Source organism: Motacilla alba, chromosome 2, assembly GCF_015832195.1.
Source record: "Motacilla alba alba isolate MOTALB_02 chromosome 2, Motacilla_alba_V1.0_pri, whole genome shotgun sequence".
Classification (NCBI taxonomy): Eukaryota; Metazoa; Chordata; class Aves; order Passeriformes; family Motacillidae; genus Motacilla; species Motacilla alba.
This window is the reverse complement of record NC_052017.1, coordinates 150,843,187-150,858,173: the sequence shown is the minus strand read 5'-3', so window position 1 is coordinate 150,858,173 and position 14,987 is coordinate 150,843,187. Positions and strand designations below refer to the sequence as shown.

The following is a 14,987-nucleotide window of genomic DNA, read 5'->3' as shown; positions in this document are numbered from 1 at the left end:
TGTGGAGGGTGCCTGGAAGAGAGAGGGGTAAGGCAGGGCAGGGGTGAGGGGTGTGAGGGTTAGTGATGCAGGATGTTGAGGGAGTGTGGAGGCTGTTGTGGGGCTGTGGGGAGGCGTGAGGGCTGGTGTGGCTGGGGCTGAGCGTGCTGGAAGAGAGGGGTCAGGGGTGCAGGAGCAGGAGGGTCATGGGCTTGATGCTCACCTGGTTGTCAGCAGGAGAATGCGTCAGGAGAAGTGTGTGAGGGAGAGAGGCTCTGGGCCAGCTTTTATGCAGATCCTGGAGGGGCGGGACAGCCTTGTCCCATGGCCTTGGGGCATTTTTGAGGAAGCAGCAGCTCTGCCCTGGCTCCACCATGTGAGTCATGAGGTGGGCAATGTTTTCCTTCATGCCATTCCGCAATTCCATGTCCTACTCTTGATCCTGTGTCCATCTGACCTTGACGGCAGCTGTATTATTTTGGTATTTGGGTGGATTTGATTTTTCCATGTGTGTCAGGGAGGGGTGAATGAACAACCGAGGCCCTGAAGATCTGCCATGTCATCAGTGAGGTCATTTTGTGGCACCTGTGCTCTGTGGCCTGTGGGTCTTGTGAAGACTGGGACTCTGTTCTGTGCCTCCAGATGTCCATCATTCATTGTGTTGAACCAGGAATGCTGAGGGAGCTTCTGCTTTCATGGGGCGATCACTCTGCAAGAGCTTGGCAAGAACCCAAAGCCCGCAAGCCTTTCATGATAGATGAAAGAGAACTCATGGCATTGTGTCTTGCATGGGATCCAGAGAGAGGACATAGAAAATGAGAGGCTGTTCAGGCTGAACGTGTTCCAGTATTATGGCCCATTGGGATTTCTCCAATTCACATGACAGTGTACTCAGGTATTTAAACTGTATTCCTTGACGTTGTTATGAAACTCAATGAAGAAACAACAAATTGGGCTTGATCCCTTTTTCCCCATGCTGTGTGTGACATCAATTAGCTTATTCCGCATTCAGGCCACAAGTTTCATAACTCATAAGCTGTAATTGTTAACATTGTGTTCCTGAAAGCAAATAATTACCAATGGAGCATCAGGGAACTCCTCTGTCCTTCCCTGACAAGGTGGGTGCGTGTCTTTTGGAGTTGTGCAATTCCACATCCTGCTCCTGAGGCCCTGTCCATCTGTGGCAGTAACTTTCAATGACGAATACGAAGAGGTCCAATTTTTCTATTGGTGGTTCATGTCAGGGAGGGCTGAAGATGTGACCCAAGCTTTGCAGAGGTGGGGTGTCATCACTGTGGTCACCCCACAGCCCTCGTGTGCGGTGGTTTGTGGGTGCCTTCTGAAAAATTACCCCAAATTTCTCACGGGTCTGATAGGCTGGTCTGGGCTTTGATTGTGTGCCAAGGAGGAGGTGTTGCACCTTGCATTGCCTTCCTTTCCTCCATGCATTTATCCCTGTTGGCAAAGGCCGACCTCAGACCTCACCTTTCAATTTGGACGTGCTCAGTGGGTGCTTGGGTGATAGCCTAGCCTCAGAGGTTTTGATATTTTTCGATCTTCTCTTGAGCTGAGTGCCAAAGGCTGAGGCCATTTGTGTTTGTCTGAAGGAGGATTTGGAGGTTGATGAGGAGACAAGCATTGATTGATCCTCAACAAGCCAGGCGAGCCCAGGTGGTGTCAGTGCCCATCACAGTAGACTGAGAAAGGTCTGAATGTCTGAGTCCAGTGGTTTATGGTCAGTGTCCCAAAGTCCAGACGGCAGCAAGTCCCCAGTGCTGACCCCTGGGCCAACAGTGAAAACTTGCTGGATTCTGGACATCGGCTGGACTTCAGCAAGGGCAGATGCCCAGGGCTTTTTCATGGTAGGAGTCATGCCAGGTGGGAAGAAATACCTGGTTGCCACTTGGAATAGTTGTTTTCAACTTTGGAAACAGCATTCAGAGTGGTTCTGGGTTAGAAGGAATGGGGCTGGAGGTGTCCCTGTATCATTGTGGGAAAAGGCACCTCCAGCGTCTACATCTGGTTTGTGGAGAGTTGTTGTGATGAGGCAGGGAGATGATGTGATGAGCAGACTCCTGGTGTCTTCTGAGCAGTGGTGATGTCCCATGGGAGGTGTAGTGTGCAATTCCAGTCTCCCCAGTGGGAAAATGAAGTCAACTTAGTGAATTAATGAACAGTGACCATTTCAGAAGCACCAAGATTCCAGAGGAGCTGATGAATTATTCCTGGATGAGAAACTGAGAGAGCTGGGATGCCTGGGGATGAGGCTGGGCAGGCACTCATCATCAGTGTGCACAAATCCCTGGTGGCAGAGAATGAAGGTGAGGGAGCCTGGCTGTTTTCAGCAGTGCTCACATGAAGGACAAGAGGATAAGAGCAAAGGGAAAACAGATGGAATTGCATGCGCAAAGAGGGCCAGCATTCCACATTCTGAGGGAGGTTATAGAGTGGAAAAGCTGTTGGATTATTGACCCTGAGAGAGCCAATACTGAACTGTCCATGGTGCTGGGAATCCTGCTCTTGTTGGTCTTGCTGGAGTAGGGAGTTGAAGCACTTGCTCTCCAGATTTCCTGCCCAAGTGCAGGATTTTGGGACTCTTTGTGCTGCAGGGGTTCGAGAGTCCTCATGGGGATGAGTTTTCCAAATGTGTGCTGACCCAGAGTGACTGGACCAGGGCTGTACCGAGGAGAGCATGGATGAGGCCAAGGCTTTGGTCTATCCAGTGATGGGTTTATGCCATGTTCTGGAAGGTGTCCCCTCCTGTGCTTCCTATGCCAGATATTTCTATTAGTTGTTTTGACATATTTGTGATGGAAGATGCTGTTGCACATAACCCAGTGACCTGTTGAGGCAGGGTATGTGGCTGGTAAGGATGTGAGACCACTGGAATTACAGAAGAACAGGAGGCGTATCAGGCTTTGATGCAGGAAAACTTTATTGAGACACAAGAATGAAGAGACAGGAGAAAGGAGAAGATGGGATCTGGCATGATGTTGATGTCGGAAAGCCACCAGCCAAGGTGCTTTGCTTGCAGGAGCTGTTGCCAGAGGCCTGAGCTGGTGGTGTCAGGAGTGGTGCTGAGAGACCTTAGCAGTTGTAGCCATAGCCCCTTCTGCCATAGCAGCCCAGGCCGTAGCCATAGCCCTGCCCGTAGCCATATCCACAGCCATAGCCAAATCCACGGCCATAGCCAAGGCCATAGCCAAAGCCACCAAATCCGCCAGAGATGGGCTGTCCCTGCACACTGAGCTCAGTGCCCACGGCAGCGGAGGAGGTGGATCCGACGGCGGTGTTCTGGGGGAAGGAGGTCATGATGGGTCCTGGCAGGGTGACCAGCACAGGGGAAGGGTCGATGATGACGCGGGAATCCTGGCATTGCAGGGCACAGGGCTCGTTGCAGCTGTTGGCCAGCGGGGTGGGTCCGCAGGGACGGCAGCGGTCGTAGCAGGCCATGGGTGTGGTGTGGAGGGTGCCTGGAAGAAAAGGGGATGAGGCAAGTCAGGAGTGTGGGGGTGTGAGGGGCAGAGATGCAGGAGGGGACTGCTAAGGCGGCAGTTGAGCGTGCTGGAAGAAGAGAGGGTCCAGGGGTGCAGGAGAAGAAAGATAAGGGGCTTGAGTCTCACCTGGTTGTCAGCAGGAGCAGAAGGAGTCTGAAGAAGTGTGTGAGGGAGAGAGGCTCTAGGCAGACTTTTATGCAGATCCTGGAGGGGTGGGACAGCCTTGTCCCATGGCCTTGGGGCATTTCTGAGGCAGCTGCAGCTCTTGCCTGGCCCAGCCTGGTGAGTCATGAGGTGGGGAATGTTTTCCTTCATGCCATTCTGCAATTCCATGTCCTGCTCTTGATGCTGTGTCCATCTGACCTTGACGGCTGCTTTAGTAATTTGGTATTTGCGCGGATTTGTTCGCTCCATGTGTGTCAGGGAGGCTTCCATGAACAACCAAAGCCCTGAAGATCTGCCATGTCATCAGTGAGGTCATTTTGTGGCACCTGTGCTCTGTGGCCTGTGGGTCTTGTGAAGACTGGGACTCTGTTCCGTGCCGCCGGATGTCCATCATTCATGGTGTTGCATCAGGAATGCTGAGGGAGCTTCTGCATTCTTGGGGTGATCACTCTGCAAGAGCTTGGTAAGAACCCAAAGCCTGCAAGCCTTTCGTGATAGATGAAAGAGAACTCATGGCCTTGTGTCTTGCATGGGATTGAGAGAGAGGACATAGAAAATGAGAGGCTGTTTAGGCTGAACGTGTTCCAGTATTATGGCCCATTGGGATTTCTCCAATTCACATGACAATGTACTCAGGTATTTAAACTGTATTCCTTGACGTTGTTATGAAACTCAATGAAGAAACAAAAAATTGGGCTTGATCCCTTTTCCCCCATGCTGTGTGTGACATCAATTAGCTTATTCCGCATTCAGGCCACAAGTTTCATAACTCATAAGCTGTAATTGTTAACATTGTGTTCCTGTAAGCAAATAATTACCAATGGAGCATCAGGAAGCTCCTCTGTCCTTCCCTGACAAGGTAGGTGCATGTCTTTTGGAATTGTGCAATTCCACGTCCTGCTCCTGAGGCCCTGTCCATCTGTGGCAGTAACTTTCAATGACGAATACGAAGAGGTCCAATGTTTCTATTGGTGGTTCATGTCAGGGAGGGCTGAAGACGTGACCCGAGCTTTGCAGAGGTGGGGTGTCATCACTGTGGTCATCCCATGGCCCTCATGTGCGGTGGTTTGTGGGTTCCTTCTGAAATATTACCCCAAATTTACCACAGTTCTGATAGGCTGGTCTGGGCTTTGATTGTGTGCCAAGGAGGAGGTGTTGCACCTTGCATTGCCTTCCTTTCCTCCATGCATTTATCCCTGTTGGCAAAGGCCGACCTCAGACCTCACCTTTCAATTTGGACGTGCTCAGTGGGTGCTTGGGTGATAGCCTAGCCTCAGAGGTTTTGATATTTTTCGATCTTCTCTTGAGCTGAGTGCCAAAGGCTGAGACCATTTGTGTTTGTCTGAAGGAGGATTTGGAGGTTGATGAGGAGACAAGCATTGATTGATCCTCAACAAGCCAGGCGAGCCCAGGTGGTGTCAGTGCCCATCACAGTAGACTGAGAAAGGTCTGAATGTCTGAGTCCAGTGGTTTATGGTCAGTGTCCCAAAGTCCAGACGGCAGCAAGTCCCCAGTGCTGACCCCTGGGCCAACAGTGAAAACTTGCTGGATTCTGGACATCGGCTGGACTTCAGCAAGGGCAGATGCCCAGGGCTTTTTCATGATAGGAGTCATGCCAGGTGGGAAGAAATACCTGGTTGCCACTTGGAATAGTTGTTTTCAACTTTGGAAACAGCATTCAGAGTGGTTCTGGGTTAGAAGGAATGGGGCTGGAGGTGTCCCTGTATCATTGTGAGCACCTCCAGTGTTCAGAAAGTGGCCCCTCCAGTCTCCGGATGAGGACTGGGGAGAGTTGTTGTGATGAAGCAGGGAGATGATGTGATGAGGAGACTCTCGATGCCTTCTGAGCAGTGGTGAGGTCCCATGGGAGGTGTAGTGTGCAATTCTGGTCTCCCCAGTGGGAAAATGAAGTCAACTTAGTGAATTAGTGAACAGTGACCATTTCAGAAGCACCAAGATTCCACAGAGGTTGATGGATGATTCCTGATGAGAAACTGACAGGGCTGGGACTCCCAGGGGGTGATGGAGGACAGGGGGGTACTCTCAGTGTGCAAAAATCCCGGATGGCAGAGAATGAAGTCAAGGCGGCCTGGCTGTTCTCAGCAGTGCACACATGAAGGACAAGAGGGCAAAGGACAAAGGGAAAACAGATGTAATTGCATGCGCAAAGAGGGCCAGAATTCCTCATTCTGAAGGTGGTTATAGAGTGGAAAAGGTGTTGAGCTGTTGGCCCTGAGAGAGCCAATACTGAACTGTCCATGGTGCTGGGAATCCTGCTCTTGTTGGTCTTGCTGGAGCAGGGAGTTGAAGCACTTGCTCTCCAGATTTCCTGCCCAAGTGCAGGATTTTGGGACTCTTTGTGCTGCAGGGGTTCGAGAGTCCTCATGGGGATCAGTTTTCCAAGTGTGTGCTGACCCAGAGTGACTGGACCAGGGCTGTACCGAGGAGAGCATGGATGAGGCCAAGGCTTTGGTCTATCCAGTGATGGGTTTATGCCATGTTCTGGAAGGTGTCCCCTCCTGTGCTTCCTATGCCAGATATTTCTATTAGTTGTTTTGACATATTTGTGATGGAAGACGCTGTTGCACATAACCCAGTGACCTGTTGAGGCAGGGTATGTGGCTGGTAAGGATGTGAGACCACTGGAATTACAGAAGAACAGGAGGCGTATCAGGCTTTGATGCAGGAAAACTTTATTGAGACACAAGAATGAAGAGACAGGAGAAAGGAGAAGATGGGATGCGGCGTGAGGTGGAAGTAGGACAACCACCAGCCAAGGTGCTTTGCTTGCAGGAGCTGTTGCCAGAGGCCTGAGCTGGTGGTGTCAGGAGTGGTGCTGAGGGCCCTTAGCAGTTGTAGCCATAGCCCCTTCTGCCATAGCAGCCCAGGCCGTAGCCATAGCCCTGCCCATAGCCATATCCACAGCCATAGCCAAATCCACGGCCATAGCCAAGGCCATAGCCAGAGCCACCAAATCCGCCAGAGATGGGCTGTCCCTGCACACTGAGCTCAGTGCCCAGAGCAGCGGAGGAGGTGGATCCGACGGCGGTGTTCTGGGGGAAGGAGGTCATGATGGGTCCTGGCAGGGTGACCAGCACAGGGGAAGGGTCGATGATGACGTGGGAATCCTGGCATTGCAGGGCACAGGGCTCGTTGCAGCTGTTGGCCAGCGGGGTGGGTCCGCAGGGACGGCAGCGGTCGTAGCAGGCCATGGGTGTGGTGTGGAGGGTGCCTGGAAGAAAAGGGGATGAGGCAAGTCAGGAGTGTGGGGGTGTGAGGGGCAGAGATGCAGGAGGGGACTGCTAAGGCGGCAGTTGAGCGTGCTGGAAGAAGAGAGGGTCCAGGGGTGCAGGAGAAGAAAGATAAGGGGCTTGAGTCTCACCTGGTTGTCAGCAGGAGCAGGAGGAATCTGAAGAAGTGTGTGAGGGAGAGAGGCTCTAGGCAGACTTTTATGCAGATCCTGGAGGGGTGGGACAGCCTTGTCCCATGGCCTTGGGGCATTTCTGAGGCAGCAGCAGCTCTTGCCTGGCCCAGCCTGGTGAGTCATGAGGTGGGGAATGTTTTCCTTCATGCCATTCTGCAATTCCATGTCCTGCTCTTGATGCTGTGTCCATCTGACCTTGACGGCTGCTTTAGTAATTTGGTATTTGCGCGGATTTGTTCGCTCCATGTGTGTCAGGGAGGCTTCCATGAACAACCAAAGCCCTGAAGATCTGCCATGTCATCAGTGAGGTCATTTTGTGGCACCTGTGCTCTGTGGCCTGTGGGTGTCTTGTGAAGACTGGGACTCTGTTCCGTGCCGCCGGATGTCCATCATTCATTGTGTTGCATCAGGAATGCTGAGGGAGCTTCTGCTTTCATGGGGCGATCACTCTGCAAGAGCTTGGCAAGAACCCAAAGCCTGCAAGCCTTTCGTGATGGATGAAAGAGAACTCATGGCATTGTATCTTGCATGGGATCGAGAGAGAGGACATAGAAAATGAGAGGCTGTTCAGGCTAAACGTGTTCCAGTATTATGGCCCATTGGGATTTCTCCAATTCACATGACAATGTACTCAGGTATTTAAACTGTATTCCTTGACGTTGTTATGAAACTCAATGAAGAAACAACAAATTGGGCTTGATCCCTTTTTCCCCATGCTGTGTGTGACATCAATTAGCTTATTCCGCATTCAGGCCACAAGTTTCATAACTCATAAGCTGTAATGGTTAACATTGTGTTGCTGTAAGCAAATAATTACCAATGGAGCATCAGGAAGCTCCTCTGTCCTTCCCTGACAAGGTGGGTGCATGTCTTTTGGAATTGTGCAATTCCACGTCCTGCTCCTGAGGCCCTGTCCATCTGTGGCAGTAACTTTCAATGACGAATACGAAGAGGTCAAATGTTTCTATTGGTGGTTCATTTAAGGGAGGGCTGAAGACGTGACCCAAGCTTTGCAGAGATGGGGTGTCATCACTGTGGTCACCCCACAGCCCTCGTGTGCGGTGGTTTGTGGGTGCCTTCTGAAATATTACCCCCAATTTCCCACAGTTCTGATAGGCTGGTCTGGGCTTTGATTGTGTGCCAAGGAGGAGGTGTTGCACCTTGCATTGCCTTCCATTCCTCCATGCATTTATCCCAGTTGGCAAAGGCTGACCTCAGACCTCACCTTTCAATTTGGACATGCCCAGTGTGTGCTTGGGTGATAGCCTAGCCTCAGAGGTTTTGATATTTTTCGATCTTCTCTTGAGCTGAGTGCCAAAGGCTGAGGCCATTTGTGTTTGTCTGAAGGAGGGTTTGGAGGTTGGTGAGGAGACAAGCATTGCTTGATCGTCAACAAGCCAGGCGAGCCCAGGTGGTGTCAGTGCCCATCACAGTAGACTGAGAATGGTCTGAAGGTCTGAGCCCAGTGGTTTATGGTCAGTGTCCCAAAGTCCAGAGGGCAGCAAGTCCCCAGTGCTGACCCCTGGGCCAACAGTGAAAACTTGCTGGATTCTGGACATCTGCTGGACTTCATCAAGGGATGCTGCCCAGGGCTTTTTCATGGTAGGAGTCATGCCAGGTGGGAAGAAATATCTGGGTGTCACTTGGAATAGTTGTTTTCATCTCTGGAAACAGCATTCAGAGTGGTTCTGGGTTAGAAGGAATGGGGCTGGAGGTGTCGCTGTATCATTGTGGGAAAAGGCACCTCCAGCGTCTACATCTGGTTTGTGGAGAGTTGTTGTGATGAAGCAGGGAGATGATGTGATGAGGAGACTCCTGGTGTCTTCTGAGCAGAGGTGATGTCCAATGTGAGGTGTTGTGAGTAATTCTGTTCTCCCCAGTGGGAAAATGAAGTCAACTTAGTGAATTAATGTACAGTGACCATTTCAGACCAACCGAGATTCCACAGGGGTTGGTGGATCATTCCTGATGAGAAACTGAGAGAGCTGGGACTCTCAGGGGATGAGGGTGGACAGGGGGGTATCATCAGTGCACAAATCTTTGATAGCAGAGAATGAAGGTGAGGGAGCCTGGCATTTCTCACCAGTGCCCACGTGCAGAATAAGAGGATAAGAGCAAAGGGAAAACAGATGGAATTGCATGCGCAAAGAGGGCCAGAACTCCACATTCTGAGGGAGGTTATAGAGTGGAAAAGCTGTTGGATTATTGACCCTGGGAGAGCCAATACTGAACTGTCCATGGTGCTGGGAATCCTGCTCTGGATGGTCTTGCTGGAGCAGGGAGTTGAAGCACTTGCTCTCCAGATTTCCTGCCCAAGTGCAGGATTTTTGGACTCTTTGTGCTGCAGGGGTTCGAGAGTCCTCATGGGGATCAGTTTTCCAAGTGTGTGCTGATACAGAGTGACTGGACCAGGGCTGTACCGAGGAGAGCATGGATGAGGCCAAGGCTTTGGTCTATCCAGTGATGGGTTTATGCCATGTTCTGGAAGGTGTCCCCTCCTGTGCTTCCTATGCCAGACGTTTCTATTAGTTGTTTTGACATATTTGTAATGGAAGATGCTGTTGCACATAACCCAGTGACCTGTTGAGGCAGGGTATGTGGCTGGTAAGGATGTGAGACCACTGGGATTACAGAAGAACAGGAGGCGTATCAGGCTTTGATGCAGGAAAACTTTATTGAGACACAAGAATGAAGAGACAGGAGAAAGGAGAAGATGGGATGCGGCGTGAGGTGGAAGTAGGCAAACCACCAGCCAAGGTGCTTTGCTTGCAGGAGCTGTTGCCAGAGGCCTGAGCTGGTGGTGTCAGGACTGGTGCTGAGGGCCCTTAGCAGTTGTAGCCATAGCCCCTTCTGCCATAGCAGCCCAGGCCGTAGCCATAGCCCTGCCCGTAGCCAAATCCACAGCCATAGCCAAATCCACGGCCATAGCCAAGGCCGTAGCCAAAGCCACCAAATCCGCCAGAGATGGGCTGTCCCTGCACACTGAGCTCAGTGCCCAGAGCAGCGGAGGAGGTGGATCCGACGGCGGTGTTCTGGGGGAAGGAGGTCATGATGGGTCCTGGCAGGGTGACCAGCACAGGGGAAGGGTCGATGATGACGCGGGAATCCTGGCACTGCAGGGCACAGGGCTCGTTGCAGCTGTTGGCCAGCGGGGTGGGTCCGCAGGGACTGCAGCGGTCGTAGCAGGCCATGGGTGTGGTGTGGAGGGTGCCTGGAAGAGAAGGGGATGAGGCAGGGCAGTTTTGGGGGAGTGTGGAGGGTTAGTGATGCAGGAGGGTGAGGGAATGTGGAGGCTGTTGTGGGGCTGTAGGGAGGCGTGAGGGCTGCTGAGGCTGTGGCTGAGCCAGCTGCAAGAGAAGGGCAAAGGGGTGCAGGAGCTGGAGGATCAGGGGCTTGAGTCTCACCTCGTTGTCGGCAGGAGGAAAAGGAGTCAGGAGAAGTGTGTGAGGGAGAGAGGCTCTGGGCTGGCTTTTATGCAGGTCCTGGAGGGGCGGGACAGCCTTGTCCCATGGCCTTGGGGCATTTTGGAAGCAGCAGGTCTTGCCTGTCCCAGCCTGGTGAGTCATGAGTTGGAGTTTGGTTTCCTTTATGCAGTTCTGCAATTCTGTGTTCTTCCCTTGGGGCAGTGTCCATCTGACCTTGGCAGAAGGTCTTAATTGTGAGAATTGATGACCATTATCTCATTGTTTATGGTGTATGTTAGGACATGTAAAATACCCAGCCGAATCTTAGGATAATTGGGATGTTTTCAGTAAGGTCATACTACAGCATATTGATGACATCTCATATTTGCATTCTTGTCTCGTGCCTGAAAGAACTCCCAGTTTTCTCTCCTTGTCCTCATTTTGAGGACACGCCTGTCCTCTCAGTGTCATGGTGTCCCTGCAGCACTCTTGGTCAACCATGTCCACGTCCTTGCTCCACGGGGATCCCTGCCAGTGTTGTGGACCAGGACAGTCCACTCCCTCAACCTAAAGCTCAGGCACAGAGGTTTCAAGGGTGGATTAATCAAGGATGAGGAACTGTTCTCCTCATGTGTCCTGTTCTTGTTATCCTTCAGCATTTTTCCTTTCCATGGGTCAGGCACAGCCTAGCACTGGGACCCCACAGTGTGAACTTGCTGGTCACAGCTGAGAAGAGCGCTGTGGATGAAGCAACTCAAGACTTTGGGGAGCATGGAAGGCCATCCTAAACCACAGGGGTTGATTTTTTCTCTCCAGCAGGAAAGGCTGGGAATACAGACAGGCTCTGAATGTTGGCAACATGGTGGGGATGGAGAGAACATCATTCAAAGGGCACTTCCCCACAAGCAATGCTCCTGCAAAGCCAGACAATCCTGACAGAGCTGTGATGACTCGGGGGCCCACTTCACAATGCACCCGAAAACCAGGACACAGCAGTGCCATGGGGTGACCTCGCTGATGACACCCCCATCTCTTCAAGGCTTTGGAGATGTCTCCAGCCCACCACAACACACAAGGGCATCAACACCTGCCCTTAACCTCTAAGACACTTAAAATCTGCCTCCAAGGTCAGATGGACATGGCCTCAAAAGAAGGACGTGGAGCCGCAGAATTCCACAAAGGAATGCCCGCACCATGACGCAGGAGGGAAGAGGACTGTGCTGACCAACCTTCGTAATTACTGGGTTTTGCTAGCAGCAAGAGATTATTAAGACTAAAAGGATATGAGATACGAAAACTTACGGGATGAATGCAGATTAAGGGCAAGGACATCACAGGCCAGCCTGGGAAAAAAAGATCAAGCTGAGTTGTTTAATGGATTTCTTAATGAAGTCAAGGAATATGCTTTAAATGACAGAGTACAATGTCAAGTAAAGATGAGAAGTCCAAATGGACCATGACACCAGAACAAGTTCAACCAGACAAGCCTCTACTTTTTCAGATGTTCTCTCTTGATTCAGGTCAAGACAAAAGGCCATGAGATATCTTTAATCTGTAGGAACATTCCTACGCACGATAGCATTTCCATGCTATTGCAGAGTGACCTCCCCAGGGCATCAGCAGCTCCCTCAGCATTCCTGGGAGAAACACAATGACTGATGGACATCCAGCGGCACAGAACAGAGTCCCAGTCTTCACAAGGCACCCACAAACCACAGAACACAAGTGTCACAAAATGACATCACTGATGGTATCGCAACTCTGCTGGGCTCTGGTTGTTTATTCAGCCCTTCCTGACACACATGGATCAATCAGGACCTCCCAAATACCAGCTCTCACTTCAAAGCTGTTGTCAAGGTCAGATGGACACAGACTCAAGAACCAATCATGACACTGCAGAATTCTGTGAATGAAAATCCTCCCCACCTCATGACGCATCGGGTTGGGCCAGACAAGAGCTGCTGCCTCAAAAATGCCCCAAGGCCATGGGACAAGGCTGTCCCGCCCCTCCAGCACCAGCATAAAAGCCGGCCCAGAGCCTCTCTCCCTCACACACTTCTCCTCACACCTTCTTTTCCTGCTCCTGCCAACAACCAGGTGAGTCTCAACACCCTGACCCTCCTGCTCCTGCACCCCTGGACCCTCTCTTCCAACATGCTCAGCTCCAGCCACACCAGCCCTGATGCCTCCCCACAGCCACACAACAGCCTCCACACTCCCTCATCCCTCATGCACCCCTACTCCCTGCCCTGCCCTGCTCTGCCTCACCCTCCTCTCTTCCAGGCACCCTCCACACCACACCCATGGCCTGCAACAGCATCTGCCGTCCCTGCGGACCCACCCCGCTGGCCAACAGCTGCAACGAGCCCTGTGCCCTGCAATGCCAGGATTCCCGCGTCATCATCAACCCTTCCCCTGTGCTGGTCACCCTGCCAGGACCCATCATGACCTCCTTCCCCCAGAACACCGCCGTCGGATCCACCTCCTCTGCTGCCGTGGGCACTGAGCTCAATGTGCAGGGACAGCCCATCTCTGGTGGCTTTGGCTTTGGCCTTGGCTATGGCCGTGGATTTGGCTATGGGCTGGGAGGCCTGGGCTGCTATGGCAGAAGGGGCTATGGCTACAACTGCTGAGGGCCCTCAACACCACTCCTGACACCAACCAGCCACTCTCTGCAACACACTCCAGGTGTTGCCGACGCCTTTCTGGGCCAAAGCTGTCAATGGGCTCAGCACTTCCAGCTCCTGTTCTCAGGGCGCCAAGCAAGGCAGAAGTCAAGTGGCCAGCCCATACTGCCTGCAAACATGGCCCATCTGCCTCCTGTTCTTTTCTCACTGCCTTTCAGCTTGGTCCAGCTCCCTCTGCTGCAAATTCCTTCTCCCAAGCTGGAGACCATTCGTAAGCTTCACAATCATGTTGCTTGTACTGTAGAGCAGGAAGTCCTTGCTGCTTTGACCGAACCACCAGCAAGCAAAGGAGCTTGGCTGATGGTCGCCCTGCTTGCACCTCAGACCAGCTCCCTTCCTCTTGCCTCTCATGACCTCTCACTGTTCTTTTGCCTCAATAAAATTCTCTTGCATTTCAGCATTGTTATGTCTCCTTTTCCTTCAGGGCACAGACTGGCAGAGTTTGCTCTTCCGGTGCATACCACAAACCCTTCACTTGCCTGATTCTGCTCCTGGATACACTGTGGCAGATCTATCCCTGCCTCTGACACAAGCCCCTCCTGGGCCATGGTTTTACATTGGCTACACAGCAGTTGCTCCATTCCCTCATTATCCCTTTTGCCCTTATACAGATCCACACGAGCAGCTTCTTACCCCTGAGGCCCCAGAGCTGAGCACAGAACTCCAGTCTCACCAGAGCAGAGCAGAGCAGAGCAGAGCAGAGCAGAGGGCCAGAATTCCCTCCTCACCTGCTTCCCACGCTGTGGCAATGAGCCCATGGCATGGGCAGCTTCTGTTTGGCAAGTTGACATGGCCAGGGCATGTCCAATTCTTCATCCACCAGCACCCCAAGTCCTTCTCCTCAAGGATGCTCTTTATCAAGTCATTAGCCATCCAATATCCATTACTGAGATTGATCCAACTCAGATTTAGGATGCTGCACTTCATCCTGCTGACCTTCATGACAATCACACCACCCCAGCCTGTCAACAGCTCTCTGGATGCCATCCCTTCCCTCCAGACAATCAAGCACACTGCTCACCTTGGTGTAATTCCCATTCTTGCTGAGGGGACACTCAATTCCCTGTGCCTGACAAAGATGGGAAGTAATAATTTTCCCAATAAGAGCCTCTGTAGGTCACCACTCATCCCTGTTCCCCTCACAGACATGGAGCCATTGACCACAACTCTGTGAGTGAGACCATCCTGTCCATTTTCCACCCCACAGCTGATGTCCCAGCTATCAACTCCACATCTCTCCAGGTCGGAGATAAGAATGTAGTCTGCCACGGGAAGAAATGCTTTGCACAAGTCCATGTACATGACATCAGTTGCTCTTCCATAATTCACCAGTGTTGGAACCCCATCGAACTCTTCAGGAAGAATTTGCCCTTCATGAAAATGGGAGCAGCAGAAGGTGAGGGATGAGCCAGGCCTTTAGGGTCTTGAGTTGTGGCAAGTTCCCAGAGCTGAGGCCACTTCTCTTGGAGGATTTCCCTTGAGGAAATGGTGCTTGGCTGAGCTGTGTGTCTGCCCTGTGCCGGTGACTCAGCCTGGGCATGAGGGGAGAGCTGTGGCTGCTGTTGAACTCAACGTTTTTGTGAAGCCCTGGAAGATCCTTCCCATTGTACACTCTGAGAGCAGCTGAGCAGGTCCAGGTTGCCAGAGAGTGCAGTGAGTGGACTGAGAGTGGCTGAGGGGCTGAGGCTTCTGATCAGTGGCTCAAAGTGCACATGGAGGTGATTTCCCAGTACTGCAGCCCAGGAGTCGGATCCATGGGGCCAACTCTGTTCGACGTCCTAAATAATGGTCTGGGCAGTGTTGTCCCCTCAGACATTTAGCAATCTCAGTA

At 52.0% G+C, this 14,987-nt stretch overlaps 4 protein-coding genes across 4 annotated transcripts; 1 reads left to right on the top strand and 3 right to left on the bottom strand.

Annotated features, from left to right (window-relative positions):
* Window positions 1-3,030: 3,030 nt before the first annotated feature.
* On the bottom strand, window positions 3,031-3,432 carry LOC119697572 (feather beta keratin-like). The gene has a single exon (XM_038128492.1). The coding sequence runs from the start codon at window positions 3,430-3,432 to the stop codon at window positions 3,067-3,069; it is 366 nt and encodes a 121-aa protein (XP_037984420.1). The 3' UTR covers window positions 3,031-3,066.
* Window positions 3,433-6,487: 3,055 nt separating this feature from the next.
* LOC119697589 (feather beta keratin-like) lies at window positions 6,488-6,853 on the bottom strand. The gene has a single exon (XM_038128521.1). The coding sequence runs from the start codon at window positions 6,851-6,853 to the stop codon at window positions 6,488-6,490; it is 366 nt and encodes a 121-aa protein (XP_037984449.1).
* Window positions 6,854-9,854: 3,001 nt separating this feature from the next.
* LOC119697588 (feather beta keratin-like) lies at window positions 9,855-10,256 on the bottom strand. Its single transcript, XM_038128520.1, has one exon. It carries the CDS (start codon window positions 10,254-10,256, stop codon window positions 9,891-9,893), a length of 366 nt encoding a protein of 121 aa, XP_037984448.1. The 3' UTR covers window positions 9,855-9,890.
* A 2,516-nt stretch (window positions 10,257-12,772) lies between these two features.
* Window positions 12,773-13,102, top strand: LOC119697695 (feather beta keratin-like). The gene has a single exon (XM_038128763.1). The coding sequence runs from the start codon at window positions 12,773-12,775 to the stop codon at window positions 13,100-13,102; it is 330 nt and encodes a 109-aa protein (XP_037984691.1).
* Window positions 13,103-14,987: the final 1,885 nt, after the last annotated feature.